Below are 18,344 nucleotides of genomic sequence, written 5' to 3' on the forward strand. Positions count from 1 at the left end.
GGTTTCCCTGTCATATTAGTGCAAGTCTTCCTTGTATCATGTGCTGGTGCATGCAGACAAATCCCATCAAATCCCAGTCCCATCTGTTACTGATCACTGTCTTGTAGTCTTCAGACCTCAAGGGCCCCCTTAGCTGCACCTGTGTGGGCTGTCTGCCAGGGCAGTGTCCAGAAATAATATGGAGCTCAGCACAATTTAAGGGTTTGACCCTCATGGTTTATATCAAGGCTGGGAAACCCAAATACTGCCATTGCCTAGGACAGTGATGGCCAAACTTGGCCCTCCCGTTGTTTGGGGGCTACAGTTCCCATCATCCTTGACCACTGGTCTTGTTAGCTAGGGATGAAGGGAGTTGTAGTCCCAAAACAGCTGGAGGGCCAAGTTTGGCTGCCACTGGCCTAGGACTATTGGCCATTCTGTCTGGGGCTGATGGGAGTCCAACATCTGAAGGGCCATAGTCTCCACCCCAGGTTTATATTCTTAACAAATGCACATGAAGGCTTGAATGTAAAGATTTCAGAAATTCAGCCTTGATCCTCTGAGAAGCATGCTTTTACAGCTGCCAAAGAGGTATGTGTGCTGAACAGATTCATGGAGGATACATGTATGAATGTCAGGATGCTGTTGGCGGCTCCCAACTGGTTGCCCAGGAGAGTACAAAGACAAGAAAAAGTTTCTTGCCATCTGTCAGGGAACTGCCATCGGAGAGTCAGGTGGTGGAAGGGCTCAAGGAGGCTAGGAGAGCTTCGGATGCTGAGGAAGGAACCAGTAGGGGGAGAGGGAGAGTTCCTGCAGAAACTCAGTCGGAGGAATGGCTCCAAGATGCTTCCAGTGAGAACAGCGGGGAGGGCTCAGGACCTCCGCTGGGGACGCCTACTCCGCGCAGGAAACTGTCACGCAGAGAATCCAGAAGGAGAGTTTCCGTCAAGGAACTCTTATGTTGGCGTAAATTCCGGAAGCGCCCACTGACGGATTCTGCCAGCGATTGAGGTAGCCATGCACCCATGGCTCCACGGACTGGGAGAGTTTAGGAACTGATGGCAAAGCTTTGAGGGCTTAAACGCTTACACACGAGCAGCCCCCTTTTCCCATTACACCATCCTTTTTTATTTCAGTCTTTACAGAGAGAAGCTGTAGAACCCAGCCTCTTGGATAATGGCATCTGGTTGACAACTGTGATAAACATGATTCTGGATTACATGTGCCTTTGTGGTGATCCAGCAAAGCTCTTTTTATTAATTGTTGGAAGTACAACAGCAGGGATCATTCTGTGCATAACCTAAGGGTTAATTTTGTTAGTGTTACAGTCAACTAGCCAAGAGGGAGATGGGTAGATATGTTGCTGTATGTTTGGTTGAACATCTCATTGCTTGTGTACAAGGCCTGAGACAAAATGTTCCTTTCTCTTTGAATTATACCCCTTTTTTGGCTCAGTTTTCTCAGTAAAGTGTTACTGGGACTTTTCTCTCTGGACGACCATCTGTGTTATTTAAGTGACTTTCCTAACATTTATCTCATTTTAAATATTTATATCCTGCTTTTCTATGAATCACACAGTTCTAACTAAGCAGTAAAGCGGCAAAAATAAAATAAAAATCACCACATCTTTGTGCAAAAAAACCCAAATACACCACATAGCCCTTTAAATATTTATGTACATTATTATGTACATTATTATTATTAGAATTTTCTACTTAGAAGCAAAAGATCAATTCTCAGCGTAATGGTGTCCTCTGTTTTGAATGAAATGGAAATGCATATATATATATATATATATATATATATATATATATATATATATCACAGACAGACACACATTGCTCTCTTGTAAGTAAATCTCAGGTGACATCCAATGAACCTTGTTCGAACCCTAGTTTCCCCTGCTGTCCATCTGTCATGGCCAGGCCAGACTGCATGGCTACCTCTGGCATAATGCTGCAAGGGACATAGAGGTTCTTGACAGCAGCACGCAGTGGCAGGAAGGGATTGTCAGAATGAGTAGTACAGCTGGCAGATACCTGATGCAAAAGCTGGATTCACATGCTGCTTTGATTCCCTGCCAAATGAAAGCAGCCTGTTTAGTAAGTCTCCAGGGGGCTACGCTGCCAGAGGGATGGTCTGAGATATGTAGGGCTTCTTTTCAAATGTGGAAGTTATTTTACAGCTCTCATGCGTGCGACATACGAGGAAGGTTGGTTTGTGGTCTTTGCAAATATCTGGCACATTTGTAGCATGGGCCATGCTTAGCTATGTATGTTCCTGCACACTGATTTACACAAACATACTGCTGTGAGATTAATCGGGGCATAGGTAATCAATCAATCAATCAATCAATCAATAATTTATACCCTGCTCATCTGGCTGGGCTTCCCCAGCCACTTTGGGCGGCTTTCAACAAAATTTTTAAATACAGTAATGCATCACACATTAAAAGCTTCCCTAAACAGGGCTGTCTTCAGATGTCTTCTAAAAGTCTGGTAGTTGTTTTTCTCTTTGACATCTGGTGGGAGGGCGTTCCACAGGGCAGGTGCCACTACCAAGAAGGCCCTCTGCCTGGTTCACTGTAGCATGGCTTCTCGCAATGAGGGAACCACCAGAAGGCCCTCGGCGCTGGACCTCAGTGTCTGGGTAGAACGGTGGGGGGTGGAGACGCTCCTTCCGATATACATTGCTAGGCAAACTCCGGCCCTCCAGGTGTCTTGAGACTACAATTCCCAACCCTGACCACTGGCCCTGTTAGCTAGGGATGGTGGGAATTGTAGTTCCAAAACATCTAGAGGGCCAGAGTTTGCCTATGCCGGGATTAATCAATATAAACAAGTGGAAAGCTGTTTGCCTGGATCAGGTGTGCGGAGTCCTCAGGCACTGTGGCTAAATTTGGCTGTCTGGAGTCCTGTACCCAACCCTAGAGCTTTTTCTCAGGCCACACACATTGCTAGGCCACAGCCCTTCTATGAAAGCCACACCCTCTCACCAGCTTTGCTCCACAACATTCTCACATGCTTTTTATCATGCTGGAATGTGCCCTTAGATGATGATTCGTTGATCCTTTGATTATGAGAGACCATCAATATCTTTTAAAAGGTGGGTTTTTTTGGAGGGGATGGCAAGATGCTTTGGCCACACTGGCTCATAAGATCATAAGTAGGACCTCCTGGATTAGGCCAGTGTCCCACCTAGTCCAACATCCTTGTCCTGCAGTGACCGAACAGATGTCTATAGTAGTATTTTGAGCGCCAAGAAGATCTACATTGAAGATCAGGTTTGCATTAGTGTAGTATTGTTTTGATATCAGAGAGAGAAGTTAGGGTGCATCAAGGGGGAGAAATAAGGAAACACCATTGAAAATGGGATGGGAATTCGACAAAACAAAAGAAAAATGTATTATGTATTAGAATGTACCGGTATATGCGAAAGTTCTGAACATTTAATAAAATATATCTGGAAAAGAAAGAAAATCAGATTTGCAGTGCCCATTTGAAACAGCCGGGTGACAAAATAGTTAGCTTTCTCCCTCACATTTAAGGTATGGTAAATAATTTTTGTGCTTTCCTAAATATTTCACCCACTTTTAAAAAAATAAAATAAAAATCCTTTAATATTACTTGCTCCGATGAGATGTGAAAACCGCAATGTAAACCATTTGGATAGCTGTTCTTCATAGGAGGGATATTTTTCTTCTCTTCAGAGAGAGGTTCTATTTCTCTGAAGCTTGTAATGTAACTTTTAAACATGTTTTCTTTAGCTCTGCAGAGCTTTTAATACACAGTCAATTTCCAGCGATTTCCAAAGTGTACAGATAATCAATGACTGTTGTATGCAGGGGTAGGCTGCATTCATTCATCTTCACCGGTAGTTCATTTATCACAAGGAGTTTGTGTATTGTGAAAAATCCTGATTGAAATCCTGTCTCAGTTGAAATTCAGGATGGAAAGTGTTTGCTTGACGATTGGAATGTTTTTTATGGTCCACGAAGGGAAATGTTGATAAATAAGAATGCCTGGCGTGTGTGTTTCTGTCTTTCAATTGACAATGTGCTAAGACTTCTGATGATTTCTTTATACTGTCATTCTCAAGATTAGTTGCCTGCCTTACTTCCAAGTAAATGTTTCAACTTGCTAAACTTGCTGTAAGATTCTATTGTAAATGGGCATGGGAGCTCTATGCAGAAAGGTGATATAATTGTTTTACTGGTAAGTAATAAAAGGAAAACTAGTTTATTTTGTGATCCTGTAACAAACTCAACATGTGCATTGCAAAAGAGAAAAGTGACCTTAAGAATTCTTCAAATATTACGGTGTTCAATGATGGGGTTGCTCTCCAAAGTTTGCATCGGATTAAGACATAATCCCAATTCTTTTTTTGGGGGGGGGCAGGTAGGGAGGCAGAGAATATATGAGGAACTGTGGTAACTTAGCTGAACCAATAATCAGGATTAGGAAAATGACAAACACATCAAATCCCTTGCTATGCACCCCCTCAGTGGTTTCTCTCATCCTTTCCCTGGCAAGTGGGGGGGGGGCAGGAGTGCCAGCAGGAATACCAATGGTACCCTCCATTGTACCTGCCTTTTGGGTTTATTCTCTCCCAGAATCCTATGCCTAGCACTAACCTGCAAAGTTTATTCATTGTGAACATGAGTGTGCACTTGTCTGTTCTGAGCATATATTAAGAACTTGGCCAATGACTAAATGAAAATCTGTGAAAGGAGAAAGTACTATAGCTGTGGGCTTTGACAAGAAGGCATATTTCTTGAATGTAATGGCCAAATGGCTCACATCCAGATTTGTACATAATATTTTACCTTCCAAAATAGCTTTCACCTGTTGTCTTCTAATCAGCTATTCTGATTTATCCTATGTCCAATTTGGTGATGAAACAAGGACTTATTGCCTACATGACGCAATGCATTTATTTATTTTTTAGTTGTCCTGATATTTCAGTAGCTTTAGAGTGAAGAAGGTAAGGTCAGAGGCAAAGCCTGGTCAGGTCTCTTTAAGCGGAGGTGAAAGAAATCAGGACCCTGGACAGCTTCCAGTGAGTCTCCCCTACCGCTGCTATGGAGAGATGTTCTCTCAGTGGAGAGTTGAGACCACTTGAAGTCTTATGAGGATTATATTGTACTTGGTCCTGCGTCTTGGAAGAAGTTCTGTCTTAAAAGGCCCTTGTCTGATTCTGCAAGTGTTTGCTTCTATTGTGAAAAGGGCATGTGGCTGTTATTGGAGCTTGCCCTATTCTGTGGAAGGTACAGAGGGACCCTCTGCCCCAAGCAGCACTGCTTGTTTTTCTCCTCACCTGTAACCTAGGGAGGGCTGGGGTTGAGGAATCACAACAGCTCACTTCTTGGGTGACATCGTTCTGGCACTAGCACAATGTTAGTCTCCATCGTGTTCATTCTCTCACTTAATTGGCTCAAAAAGAAGACACCTTATGATGTTTTGCCGTGGATGGTATCACTTTTCAGTTCGGCACTGAACCTGGAATGGGAATTTCATGTGCATAAACTCTTGTTTGTCTGATTCAGAGAGCAGACATATCTGGGATTGCCACCCTGTCACTTGCAAGCCACGCAGCACCAAGGTAGTGGAACTAACCACAGGATTGGATATCACAGAAATACTGCCTAAAAAATGCATATGTTAAGGGCATAGACTTTCATAGATTTAATTTCCCAACATTGAGTGAACATGGGAAGTCCTTAGCACAACTTCTTATAAACTGAAAAGTTTTCTTGTTTATTGAATTGTAACTTAAAATGTTTAAAGGACCTATGATCATTTATATTTATCAATAGCGTTACTCGCAAAAGCGTCTCAAAGTGATTTGCAGCACAGTACAGTGGTGCCTCGCAAGATGAAATTAATTCGTTCCGCAAGTTTTTTCTTCTTGCGAGTTTTTCGTCTTGCGAAGCACGGTTTTCCATAGGAATGCATTGAAAATCAATTAATGCGTTCCTAGGGAGACCGCCTTCAGACCAGATCCGGGGACAGTCTGTCCCCGGACCTCTTCTGAAGGCTGGCGGGGGGAGAAGGACTTTTCTCCCCACCGCCAGCCTTCAGAACAGCCTTCTGAAGGCTGGCGGTGGGAAGAAAAGCCCTTCTCCCGCCGCCAGCCTTCAGAAGAGTTCCTGCAGGGCTGCCTAGGCTGCGGATAGCAGCCTGCTGCCCGGTGCGAGGGACGCTCTGAAGCAGAGCGCCCCTCGCGCGGGGCAGACACCTGCAGCTTGGGGTGCCCTGCGGGGAACTCTTCTGAAGGCTGGAGGCGGGAGAAGGGCTTTTCTTCCCACCGCCAGCCTTCAGAACAGCCTTCTGAATGTTGGCGGTGGGGAGGAAAACCTTCCTCCCACCGCAAGCCCCGGGAACAGAGGAGACTCGCTGCGCGCCTTCTCCTCTGTTCCCGGACCTGTCCTGAAGGCTTGCGGTGGGAGGAGGGTTTTCCTTCCCACCGCCAACATTCAGAAGGCTGTTCTGAAGGTTGGCGGTGGGGAGGAAAAACCCTCCTCCCACCGCAAGCCCCGGGAACAGAGGAGAATCGCTGCGCGCCTTCTCCTCTGTTCCCGGACCTCCCACCGCAAGCCTTCAGGACAGGTGCTGCGCTTCCCCGCTGTCCCCGGAGATTTCCCTATGGGCTTTCGTCTTGCGAAGCAAGCCCATAGGGAAATTCGTCTTGCGAAGCCGCTAAAAAATCGGAAAACCCTTTCGTCTTGCGGGTTTTTCGTTTAGCGAGGCATTCGTCTTGCGGGGCACCACTGTATAAACAATAGAGCCGGCTACCAACCAATAAAAGCATAAAAAGCGAAATTCACCATGCAGAAATAGTTGCTAACTTCTTGTTTGAGATGCTTTTAAGGCAGGGCCGAGAAATGGAATCCTGCCAGAGGCCGGATCCGGATTATCCCACCCTCTGGAGGGCCACTTTGACAGCTTTGGTGACAAGAAAAATGTCAAAAAGTTACTGATTCTGGTAGCTGGAAAGAATTTGGAGAGACTCTCCTGGTTCTTCCTTTTGAATTTCAAAAGGAATTTCAAAAGTTCAAATTTTTGAATTTCAAAAGGAATTTCAAAAGTTCAAATTTTTGAATTTGAACTTTCCATACCCTGAGCCTGAAGTCCTGCGGTGTCAGGTTGGTGTGGTTTAGCGCAAGCCACATTATGACCCAAATGAGGAGACCTGGTTACCTGATTAGGGCCACAGGTTCTCCGTAGCTCATTTTAAGATTTCAAAGGTTTAATATTTTGCAAGATGTTTTCATTGAATTGTAGGATTGTAGAGTTGGAAGGGACCCCAAGTGTCATCTAGTCCAACCCACTGCAATGCAAGAATAATTTAAATATATTCCTGTGGTGTTTTAATGATATTGAAGATGTGCATGGTGCTTTTACATCTGTGACATTAATCGTAATGGCCAGTGTCAACCTTCAGCCTGGTGCCGTCTTTTTGGACTATAGTGGCACCTTGGGTTAAGAACTTAATTCGTTCTGGAGGTCTGTTCTTAACCTGAAACTGTTCTTAACCTGAAGCACCACTTTAGCTAATGTGGCCTCCTGCTGCTGCCGCCGCGCAATTTCTGTTCTCATCCTGAAGCAAAGTTCTTAACCTGAGGTACTATTTCTGGGTTAGCAGAGTCTGTAACCTGAAGCGTCTGTAACCTGAAGCGTCTGTAACCCGAGGTACCACTGTATAGCTCTCAACAGCCCCAGCCAACACAGTCAGTGGGAGCTGTAGTTCAAAACATCTGAAGTGCACCAGGTTGGGAAAAGCTGGTCTCTGTTTTAGAAAGCTTTTTCCAGGACTCATGAATGTTTCTAAATGAACAGAAATTGGGCAGCAGTCATGATCTTACAAAAAAAGGTTACAAAACAAGACAAATACAGGCATGGAAAGGCGCCTGCAGAAACCCGAGCGAGCAGAATGCCAAAACTGACCCGTATGATTGTAGTGAAAGGATAAAAAGCTGATTATCTGTTCCTTTCATTCCCTCCCATTTTATTGCAATCCCATCATGTTCATTTAGTGTTTGATTTTTTTTCTAGAGAGGGAGATGAGATTTTCAAAGCGGACCTTTCTTTTTTGCTTCCTTTGTCCCCCCCCCCAAGCGCACAAGACCTTGAGTGACTTGAGGTTAAGCGATGCGTTCTCTTCTACCGCTGCCTCAAATGCATCTTGCTCCTCCAGCCCCATTTGTTAGTTGCCCCCAGAGGTCCTCGTTCCTGCTGCTCCTTAGTTGCAGAGGCAAACAAAGAGCCTGTCACAAACCCCAGCTAACTGTGCAGCAAACTTGGCTGAGAGCCTCAAGGTCACCTCTGACAGCTCTAAGCATCTGTGCAACTCCATTCCCCTACTGCAGCGCGGAGCCTGGCGTTCGCTCAAAGCGGTTGTACGCGGAGGGGGGACGTTGGCAGGCTCCCATGCACGGGCCCATGCACAAAGCCAAGCTGCGCTTCTTTACCCAGAGTGGGGCGGAAAGGAAATAACTTAGTTTGCGAGAGCTTCAGCAAATGTCATTTTCAGCCTGTATTTGGGAAATACTGCGCATGCTGAGCCATCATCTAAAGGGCAAAAAACAGAAAAGAAAGGAAAATCATAGTAAAAATGTGCATTGCTTTTTTTTTTATCTTACACATATTATTCTTGCCTTTAAGATGGCAGCCGGGAGTTTCTGAACCTAAATAAGCTGGTTTATGACTCTCACCAGGTTTGCAAATTGATGTTGGAGGGTTTGAGAGGCCTTCCCCAACCCATCAACAAGGGCTCTCTGTTGACTAGACAGCAACTGCCTATTACTGTGGTACCTTGGGTTAAGTACTTAATTTGTTCCGGAGGTCCGTTCTTTACCTGAAACTGTTCTTAAGCTGAAACACCACTTTAGCTAATGGTGCCTCCTGTTGCTGCCGTGCCACCAGAGCATGATTTCTGTTCTCATCCTGAAGCAAAGTACTTAACCTAAGGTAATATTTCTGGGTTAGCAGAGTCTGTAACCTGAAGCCTATGTAACCTGAAGCCTATGTAACCCGAGGTACCACTGACTGTCATTTAAGCCACATGCCTTCCTTTGGTCAAAGGCTTCCTCTTCCATTGAGAGGTGGGCTGCCTGCCTCTGGGGAAATGGCTGAACTCATTTTCTCCTGAGTGTTGATTCCCAGCTTTGCATCTAAAAGCCCTCAAGGCTTAAGGAGAGTTTGTCTGTGAGGAACTGCATCCAGGAAGCCCTACAAGCGCCTTGCAAGCGAATGTCAACTTCATAGACGAGGATGCATCTTTCCAGCCTCAGTCTTGGGAATCAGTATGTAGCCTGTTCTGAGATGTGTTGGGCCTCTGAAGCTGTCTTTGAAATAAAAAACCCAAAGCCAGGGTCAGTTTCCCCTCACTTTCTTCCTTAGCTTCGAGCTTCAGCATTGGACTGGGGCTGGTCTGAACTGTGCTGTGGAGGCAACAGAGGCATCTTGTAAGAATAGCAGGATATGGAAAAGGTCCAGACCTCTTCCTGTTGGGAGGATGCATCTCAGAATGGTTCTGAGCCTTGGAAGCTCATTAGGATTTTTGGGCAGCCCAAGGCAAGCCAAAGTCTGTATAACTCTGGGTCATTTTGAAGTTAGCATCACAGCCTGTCTTTGTCAGGTTCTGCAACCAAGAGCCAATTGAGGCATCTCATTTGGGACTTTTTAGCTTAGAGAAAAGTTGTGGGTGACATGTTAGAAGTTTATAATGTTGGATAGAGAAAAGTTGTGGGGGTTTTTTACACTCTCTCATAGTGCTAGTACTCTTGTACCTCCAGTGAAGCTGAATGTTGGAAGATTCAGGACAAAGAAAAAAAAGTACAGTGGTACCTCAGGTTACAGATGCTTCAGGTTACAGACTCCGCTAACCCAGAAATAGTACCTTGGGTTAAGAACTTTACCTCAGGATGAGAACAGAAATTGTTCGGTGGCAGCGGGAGGCCCCATTAGCTAAAGTGGTACCTCAAGTTAAGAACAGTTTCAGGTTAAGAACGGACCTCCAGATCGAATTAAGTTCTTAACCCGAGGTATCACTGTACTTTGTCACACAGCACATAGTTTAACCATGGAACCTGCACCTACCGGAGATGGCCACAAACTCTGATGGCTTTAAAAGAGGGTTAAGGATATTCATGGAGCATAGGGCCAGGATTAGCTACTAGCCATGATGGCTATGCTCTGCCTCCACAGTTGGAGGCTGCAATGCTTCTTGGGTACCATTTGCTGGAAACCTCATGTGTTGTGATTCAGTGTTTCTTGATTTAATGAACCATAGTTCCATTTACGGCCAAGCTAGGGAGACTACAGCTAGTAAGACCAGAATGAGCCAAGATCATAAACCATGGTTTGGAGTTGGCTTAAGATCCTGGCATGCTCTGAACCTGGTAACCAGACGTTTCCTGATTGGGGCATAAGAAACGATGGTCAATTAGCCTGGAAAATTAATTAATTAATTAATTATTATTATTATTATTATTATTATTATTATTATTAGTATTAGTATACCACTCTATACCTGCAGGTCTCAGGGCAGCTCACAGGATAAAACCACAATATAAAAACACAAAATACATAATCAAAATTAAAAGCAAGAGTAAGCCAATTCCCCCCCCCCCCAGGACATTTTTAAAGGGCATTGAATGTCAGTCAACCAACAGCCCGGCTAAAGAGGAACATTTTTGGAAATGTTGAATTGTGGTGCGCTGAGGACACAAAAGGCAGGATCGAGGCTTGTTCATCACTTGCTTGAATAAGCTGAGCTGCGTACATTCCAACTGGGCCATAAAGTGCTCCCTCCATGGAAGATTCACTCTGTGTAGCATTCCCAGGCATTTGAGAGCCTGTAGAGCTCTCTCTTTCACTCACTCTCCCTCTCATACAGCGTTCCTTGCACATAACAAACCTTTTCGTTGCAGCTCCAGCCCTCCTGTGTAGATTGAATAAATAAATAAATCTCCAAATATACTCTTTAAACACCAGTTTATTGCAAGGGAAGTTCTTACTGTTTTGTGTTATTCACTTTTTTGTGGTGCTGCCTATTTATTGCATCCTACAAAACTTGCATGTTTTGATGGTCGTGGTCCATGATGTACAGTCGTAAAGTAGAGGCAGCAGCAGATGGGCGGCTGCTTTTGATATAAGGCTTTAATATTGCATGCAAGCCATATACGTATATAGCTGTGAGATAATTACTTTTCCCCCCCTGTAATGCAAAGCTGTTAAGGAAGAACCCGCTTCTCCACTGTGTGTGTGAGTGTGGAAATAGATAGATAGATAGATGATAGATAGAGATAGATAGATAGATAGATAGATAGATAGATAGATAGATAGATGATAGATAGATAGATAGATAGATAGATAGATAGATAGATAGATATAAACACATTGCAGTATTAATCTAATAAATAATTCCTATGTGTCTGTTTTGTCTCAGCTGGTGGACCAATAGTGGTTTTTTGCTTGATGAACAGCTGTTTGATTCTAGCAGGTTAGCTGCCAGAGGGGCACAGCTCATCTTTCCATAAGGAGGATGTCTTCCACAGGACATAGAATGTAATTACAGCACGGCTGGGTAGTACTACAGTTGCTTAGGTTGACTTCTCATTGCTATTTACAGTGAGATTTTCCTCCCTCTCTCAAAATACTAGCACTTAGGGCAGCCCATGAAGCTGACTGCTGAAAGATGTGGGGCAGACCAAAGGAAATACTTTTACATGGTCATATGACACCCTTATGATGCTGGCTCCCGTGGGAGGCAACAATGGTCGCCAACTTGTATGGGTTTAAAAGAGGAATGGACAAATGGAAGGAGGACTGGTTATGGTTGGAGGCAGCATGCCTCTGAATACCAGTTACAGTGGTACCTCGGGTTACATACGCTTCAGGTTACAGACTCCGCTAACCCAGAAATATTACCTCAGGTTAAGAACTTTGCTTCAGGATGAGAACAGAAATTGTGCTCCGGCGGCGCGGCGGCAGCAGGAGGCCCCATTAGCTAAAGTGGTGCTTCAGGTTAAGAACAGTTTCAGGTTAAGTACGGACCTCCAGAACGAATTAAGTTCTTAACCCGAGGTACCACTGTACTGGGCATCACAAATTTAGAGAGCTCTGTTGTACTTGGGTCCTTCTTGTAGGCTTCCCATAGGCCTCTGTGAAGACAGGATGATTAACTTGATGGGCCCCTGGCCTTATCCACTAGGGCTGTTCTTATGCCCTTTGACTTCTAGCATGATTGTCAGTAACTCATTATGGGGCCAATCCTTTGCAGGGTTGCACCCGTATGCCGGATAACGCAAGGATGTGGAAGAGTACAAGGGAAGAAATGGCATACTCAGCGTTGGGACGGAAAGGCAGGTTAGCCTTGCACATTGAGTTAGCAAGGTTTCAGGATGGATAAGCAAGTGAGAATTTGTGGCAGGCTTGTCCAGGACCTCTAAGTTGCTCAGACAGCTAGCCACTTAGACAGTTTCATATAGTGCAGGGTGTAGTGGTTCAGAGCGGTGGACTCGTAATCTGGTGAACCGGGTTCGCGTCTCCGCTCCTCCACATGCAGCTGCTGGGTGACCTTGGGCCAGTCACACTTCTCTGAAGTCTCTCAGCCTCACTCACCTCACAGAGTGTTTGTTGTGTGGGAGGAAGGGAAAGGAGAATGTTAGCCGCTTTGAGACTCCTTCGGGTAGTGATAAAGTGGGATATCAAATCCAAACTACTACTACTACTACTACTACTCCTACTCTTCTTCTTCTTCTTCTTCTTCTTCTTCTTCTTCTTCTTCTTCTTCCAAATGTTGTTGGGACTACAGCTCTCACTTTTGGCGATCAGTGGCCGTGCTGGTTGGCGCTGATGGAAATGGGAGTTGATCAACATCTGGAGAGCCACAGGACCCCCATTCCTTAAATAGTATATGTTGAACACTGGGCTGTGTGTGGCGTAGCTTGAAGTTTGGTTTTCCAGGTGGAGCAGACAGTGGTAGGATGGAGTTTTGAGTTTGTGTAGTTCACAGTTTTGGCCTCCGGGGCATAGAACTGTAGAGTTGGAGGAGAACCCAGCTGTCATCCTTTCCAACCCCATGCAATGCAGGAATCTTGCCCACAGCTATCCCTGGGTGGGTTCGAACCACCAACCTTCTAGTTAACAGACAGACATACTGATCCCTTGCACCACAGAGCCCCTCATAGAATTGGAAGGGACCATGTGGGTCATTGAGTCTAACCTCCTGCAATGCAGGAATCTTTTGCTTAGCGTGGGGCTCGAACCCACAGCCTTGTGATTAAGAGTCTCATGCTCTGCCGACTGAGCTATCCCAGCATGATAATGTGTTGTGGTTATATGGCCTGACTGATGCCTGAGTGGCAAAGGGGATGAGGCCCAGGGACCATGGTTGAAGATCTATGACACCTTTTAATCTTGGCATTTTGGTTTGAACTAGTGTAAAATGCAGCCATGCTCACAAATATTTAAATAGCATAATTTTTATTTTTTTAAAGTAAGTATGCACAGGATCATAGGGATTGAAGAAGCCTCTTAAGCTGATCAGGTTCTAATTTTAGGTCAACTTGAAAGTGATTATAGCAGCAAAATCTGAAATAGTTGTGGCACTAGAAGAAACCATGCTGTTACAAGATTGTAATAGTAGGCTAGATCTTAAGCGTTCATTGTGTTCGGCACTGAGGGCCAACTTGCCCCGTTTCTTAGATTTGCAGATCTTCAGCTGTATAGGAAATAGAAATTTAACAGCCAATTCAACCCTCTTCAGTTCCATGCAAAGGTTGCTCTGTCTCTCCCCCCCCCCATCTTCTTTCTCTCTTTCTGCACAATTCAGTCACAATTGGAAGGAGTTAGGGGCATAGCCGAGGAGAGAAGTAGCCAGATTTGGAGCACATAACAAATTCATGGCTGATGAAGGATTGCAGCACAGGGCTCCCTAACCAGTACTCCACTAGATATCCATCAGTGGATATGGATGAAATATCTGCTAGATCACAGTGGCTCTCATTTTTTTTAATATAGATTTTATTTAGAACCTGTTTGGCCCTGATGCCTTGTTTTAAAAAAAGTACGTTTCTTGTTCATTTGGGGATGCTTGGAAAGTCTGAAACTCAGGTGAGAACTGCACTGAAATTAAGACTGAAAATCTCACAGTTACACAAGAATAAACCCCAATATTGTGACTGGGACTTGTCTGGATGGAAGCGTGAACAACCTAATCTAATAACCTGATAACGATGTTTTGTGCTTTGGGAGCTTGGGAGAGGGAAACCATCAAGATGCAATTTATTTCACAGAAGCCAGAGCACACCTGGATAAAATTAAGAAGTACTGTACCATACACTGGTGCCATCTAAATGCCTTCTTCTAAGGATGCAGAATATTTTGCTCATAAACATGCATACAGTGTACTCTATGCAAAAATCTTAAAGAGTTATTTCCTAGCCTTGTTTATTGTGGGTTGCAGGTGACCACAACTATGCTGCTTAATAGCTCTGTTGACTGCTGCATGAACTGCTCATAATGAACATTGTGATCTCCTCCCCATCTCATTTCTGTAGGCTGTTCAGTTGGCCCCTAGACGATGGCTAAACCTGCAGGAATACCAGAGTAAGAAACTGATGGCTGATCACGGGGTCACAGTTCAGAGATTCTTCGTGGCTGACACTGCAAATGATGCTCTTGAGGCTGCTAAGAGACTAAGTAAGTTGACTAGTAATGAAGTGAAACCTGCAGAGGCTGTAAATCAGCCTGGAAAATTATGTTGTGCTGCAAATATATCGTTGCATACATGTTGCATACGGTCTTTGAGGCAAAGACACGTTTTTATTCTAGGGATCGGAAATATATAAAGATAACAAACATGGTTTCATATGCAATCTTTATTCCATTTAGTCCCAGAGGCTCTGAGTGTCAGCATATATACATATATAACGGAATGTGTAGTGTAGTGCAGAACAGCGGATGCTGTTGCTCAATATGACTCTTCCAGAATTTCATTTCCCTTTCTTGCTATCCATCCTGCTAAACAGCAAACTTGGATAGTGAGCACTGACAGGATTGTAGACAAACTGGGACCACTGATAAACAGGAGGCATAGTCCTATACTTGGGCTGGACGCGCATGGCGCTGTGGGTTAAACCACAGAGCCTAGGACTTGCCGATCAGAAGGTCGGCGGTTTAAATCCCCGCAACGGGGTGAGTTCCCGTTGCTCGGTCCCTGTTGCTGCCAACCTAGCAGTTGGAAAGCACGTCAATGTGCAAGTAGATAAATAGGTACCACTCCGGCAGAAAGGTAAACGGCGTTTCCATGCGCTGCTCTGATTCGCCAGAAGCAGCTTAGTCATGCTGGCCACATGACCCGAAAGCTGTACACCAGCTCCCTCGGCCAATAAAGCGAGATGAGCGCCGCAACCCCAGAGTCGGTCACGACTGGACCTAATGGTCAGGGGTCCCTTTACCTTTACCTTTTAGTCCTATACCTAGGGTAGGGCTGGGGACCCCAGTATTGCAGAATCTTAGAAAATAAAAAATCCACCAAAGGCGGCAACCTCCTCCACAAAGACCCCCCAATGTGGAATGAGCATGATCACTAATTATGAAATGTTGACTATCAGTTGGAAAAGGAAAGTGGTGTGTAGGAGAGAATGGAATGGCATTCCAGAATGGGGCAGGGCTGGCTGCCTAGGCCCCTAAGCAAGAAACATTCTATTAGATAATGAGGGTACTACAGTCTTGTGTTGCCAGGTCCCACATGTACTTTAAAAAATAAATAAATGAAAAAGAAAGTGTGGCTGGCGGGAGGAATTGTTGCTTAGTCTGCATGGTGACCAAGCTGCCCGATGCCATTAGCTGGTTACTAGATATGTATGCAAGTCTACATCTCTGCATTCTTATTTACTCAGCTGATTTTGTTATGTCGTTAGTGTGCTGCCAAAACGCCCCTTGGCTGTTATGCCAGGGGGTGGGGGTGGTCTCCCTGTGCATGTGTGAATTGGAGGTGTTTGCAGTATTAATGTTAATGGTTTATATGAATTTTTAATGGTATAATGTGTTTATGTTTATGTAAGTCACTTGGAAACCTTGGTAATAAGTGACTAATACATCTAAATATTATTACTATTATTAAGTAGCAAGTTTCCTCAGACTCTGGGGCTTATTTCTGCAAAAACCTGCATAGGACTGTGCTGCCAGCCATTGCTAAGTAGTTTATTTTATGTTCGTTACATTTCTACGTAAAATTCCTTGGATCACCAGGAAACTAAGCTGTCAAACAATAGCAATAAAAAATGATCCAACAGTAAAACCATCAAAATCAACAGGGAAACCACCAAAGGCAATTAAAAGCCAGGAAATCAAAGCTGCTTTTACCTGGTGCTTAAAAACATCATCTGAAGTCTGCATAGCTGACCCCATGTAGCAGGAATCTAACCTAGGTATTGCCAGCAGATTACACTTGTATGAACATCGACAGATGGGAACCTAACAGCACTCTGTTGCTGTGAACCCAGTTTTAGGAATAGTGCAATGTCATCCAAACCAGAGTTGACTATTTCGTGGTCAACTCTATCTACATTCACAAATATATTGATCGAGTAATTGAATTTCAGCCATCTCATTTCTCACTCCTGATACCTGTTTAGAATGTCCACAGTCACACCTGGGTTCAAGGAAAACGGGAAACAGAGCTTAATGTCTGATGCGTCACTCCAAATCCCTGAATAGATGCATGTGTCATGTAGACATGAAACAGAATGGAGATCAAATCAAAACAAAACAAAACAAAATGTTTTGTGCACAAAACGTGCACAATCTAGTACCATAATGTCATGAGGAAGCTTCTGAAATCAGTCAGGTACAGTGGTACCTTGGGTTACATACACTTCAGGTTACACACTCTGCTAACCCAGAAATAGTGCTTCAGGTTAAGAACTTTGCTTCAGGATGAGAACAGAAATTGTGCTCTGGTGGTGCGGCAGCAGCAGGAGGCCCCATTAGCTAAAGTGGTGCTTCAGGTTAAGAACAGTTTCGGGTTAAGAATGGACCTCCGGAACGAATTAAGTACTTAACCCGAGGTACCACTGTAGTTGGTTTGGAATCCTAGCATATTTCATTGAGCACTTTTATCCTTCTTTATAGCTCCAAAGTAACCTACTATAGATTCTCATAGTGTAATGAGTCTTTCCTTATATGTTCTTTCGGCCACCACATACTGGGCAGCAGCTTGTACTGAGTGCCTCTGGGGCAAAGGAGTGGGGCGGAATGAAGTCTTGTGGTCTCACCTTTCCTTTCCCTGTTTTATGACGGGCAACATGATTTCTGCCCAGCCTGTCACACATGTGAAGATTGGGCAAGTGCTATCTGTCTTGGCTGCTTTGTGCTCTTGTCGTACGATTAATTCAGGTCAATTGGGAAGACACACAGGCACTCATAGCTAAGAACTGAGCCAGGGACAGGTACAAGCCATTCATGCCATTCAAGCCACGTACAACATTCTGGAAAAGTGGCAGAGGTATCTGGGAGCTGCATGGGCTTCTCTTAGCCCCGCACCTCGGTTGGAAACCTATTGGCTTTAATGCAGGCAGAGGCAAACTCCAGCCCTCCAGATGTTTGGGACTACAATTCCCATCATCCCTAGTTAACAGGACCAGTGGTCAGGGATGATGGGAACTGCAGTCCCAAACATCTGGAGGGCCGGAGTTTGCCTATGCCTGCTTTAATGGGACTTCAAAGTCAATTCGTAACTGTGTGCTTAGTGCCAGTAAGTGCTGCGTTCCAAATTAAAGAACTAAGCTCTACATATGCAGCCTTGCTCTTCCATAGGTGAAAGTTGTTTCGGTAATAGTCCTTCAGATTGCAATGACAATAAGGCAGCAGAATGCAGCGTATGCCACTTCAGCAGATTCAATGAAAATTATCTCCTGTGAGGCTCTGAACTCATCATTTTTAATCTCTCCCTTTTCATTCTCTCATCAGCTCACTTTAAGGACTGCTGAGCCCAGAAAAAGATCTTGTAGCGTACCTTTACTCGCTGCTTTTAACTTGAGATGTGATACTACTTAATAAGATAAGGGCTTTTATAAATAGGACTGAAAAGAAAACTAGTTGTATGCCTGTCATAATAAAAAGAGACGGATCTCTAGGCTGAGTAATGTTCTCACTGTTCGGCATTTCCATGGTTTATTAATGATATTGCCATTGATTGCAGTGTATGATTACAGGGATATTAATATCGGAAGAGGGGTGGGAAGCATATTGTGTTTTTAAAACATGAAGCAAACAGCAACAACAAAGGGGCCGGAGTTGTCAAGCATGGGATGTGTTTCTGCTTGCACAAGTTTCTGCCAGTTCCCCTATCTC

The 18,344-nt window shown here is 44.4% G+C and overlaps 1 protein-coding gene across 1 annotated transcript in view; it reads left to right on the forward strand.

The window, feature by feature from the left end:
* SUCLG2 (succinate-CoA ligase GDP-forming subunit beta) overlaps positions 1-18,344 on the forward strand; it is a 219,745-nt gene that overhangs the window by 41,051 nt on the left and 160,350 nt on the right. Inside the window, exon 2 of the mRNA XM_081853591.1 lies at positions 14,546-14,687. Coding sequence (XP_081709717.1) covers positions 14,546-14,687 — 142 coding nt within the window. The remainder of the gene's footprint in view (positions 1-14,545; positions 14,688-18,344) is intronic.

Source organism: Podarcis erhardii, assembly GCF_964252035.2.
Source record: "Podarcis erhardii genome assembly, chromosome: 2".
NCBI classification, from domain to species: Eukaryota; Metazoa; Chordata; class Lepidosauria; order Squamata; family Lacertidae; genus Podarcis; species Podarcis erhardii.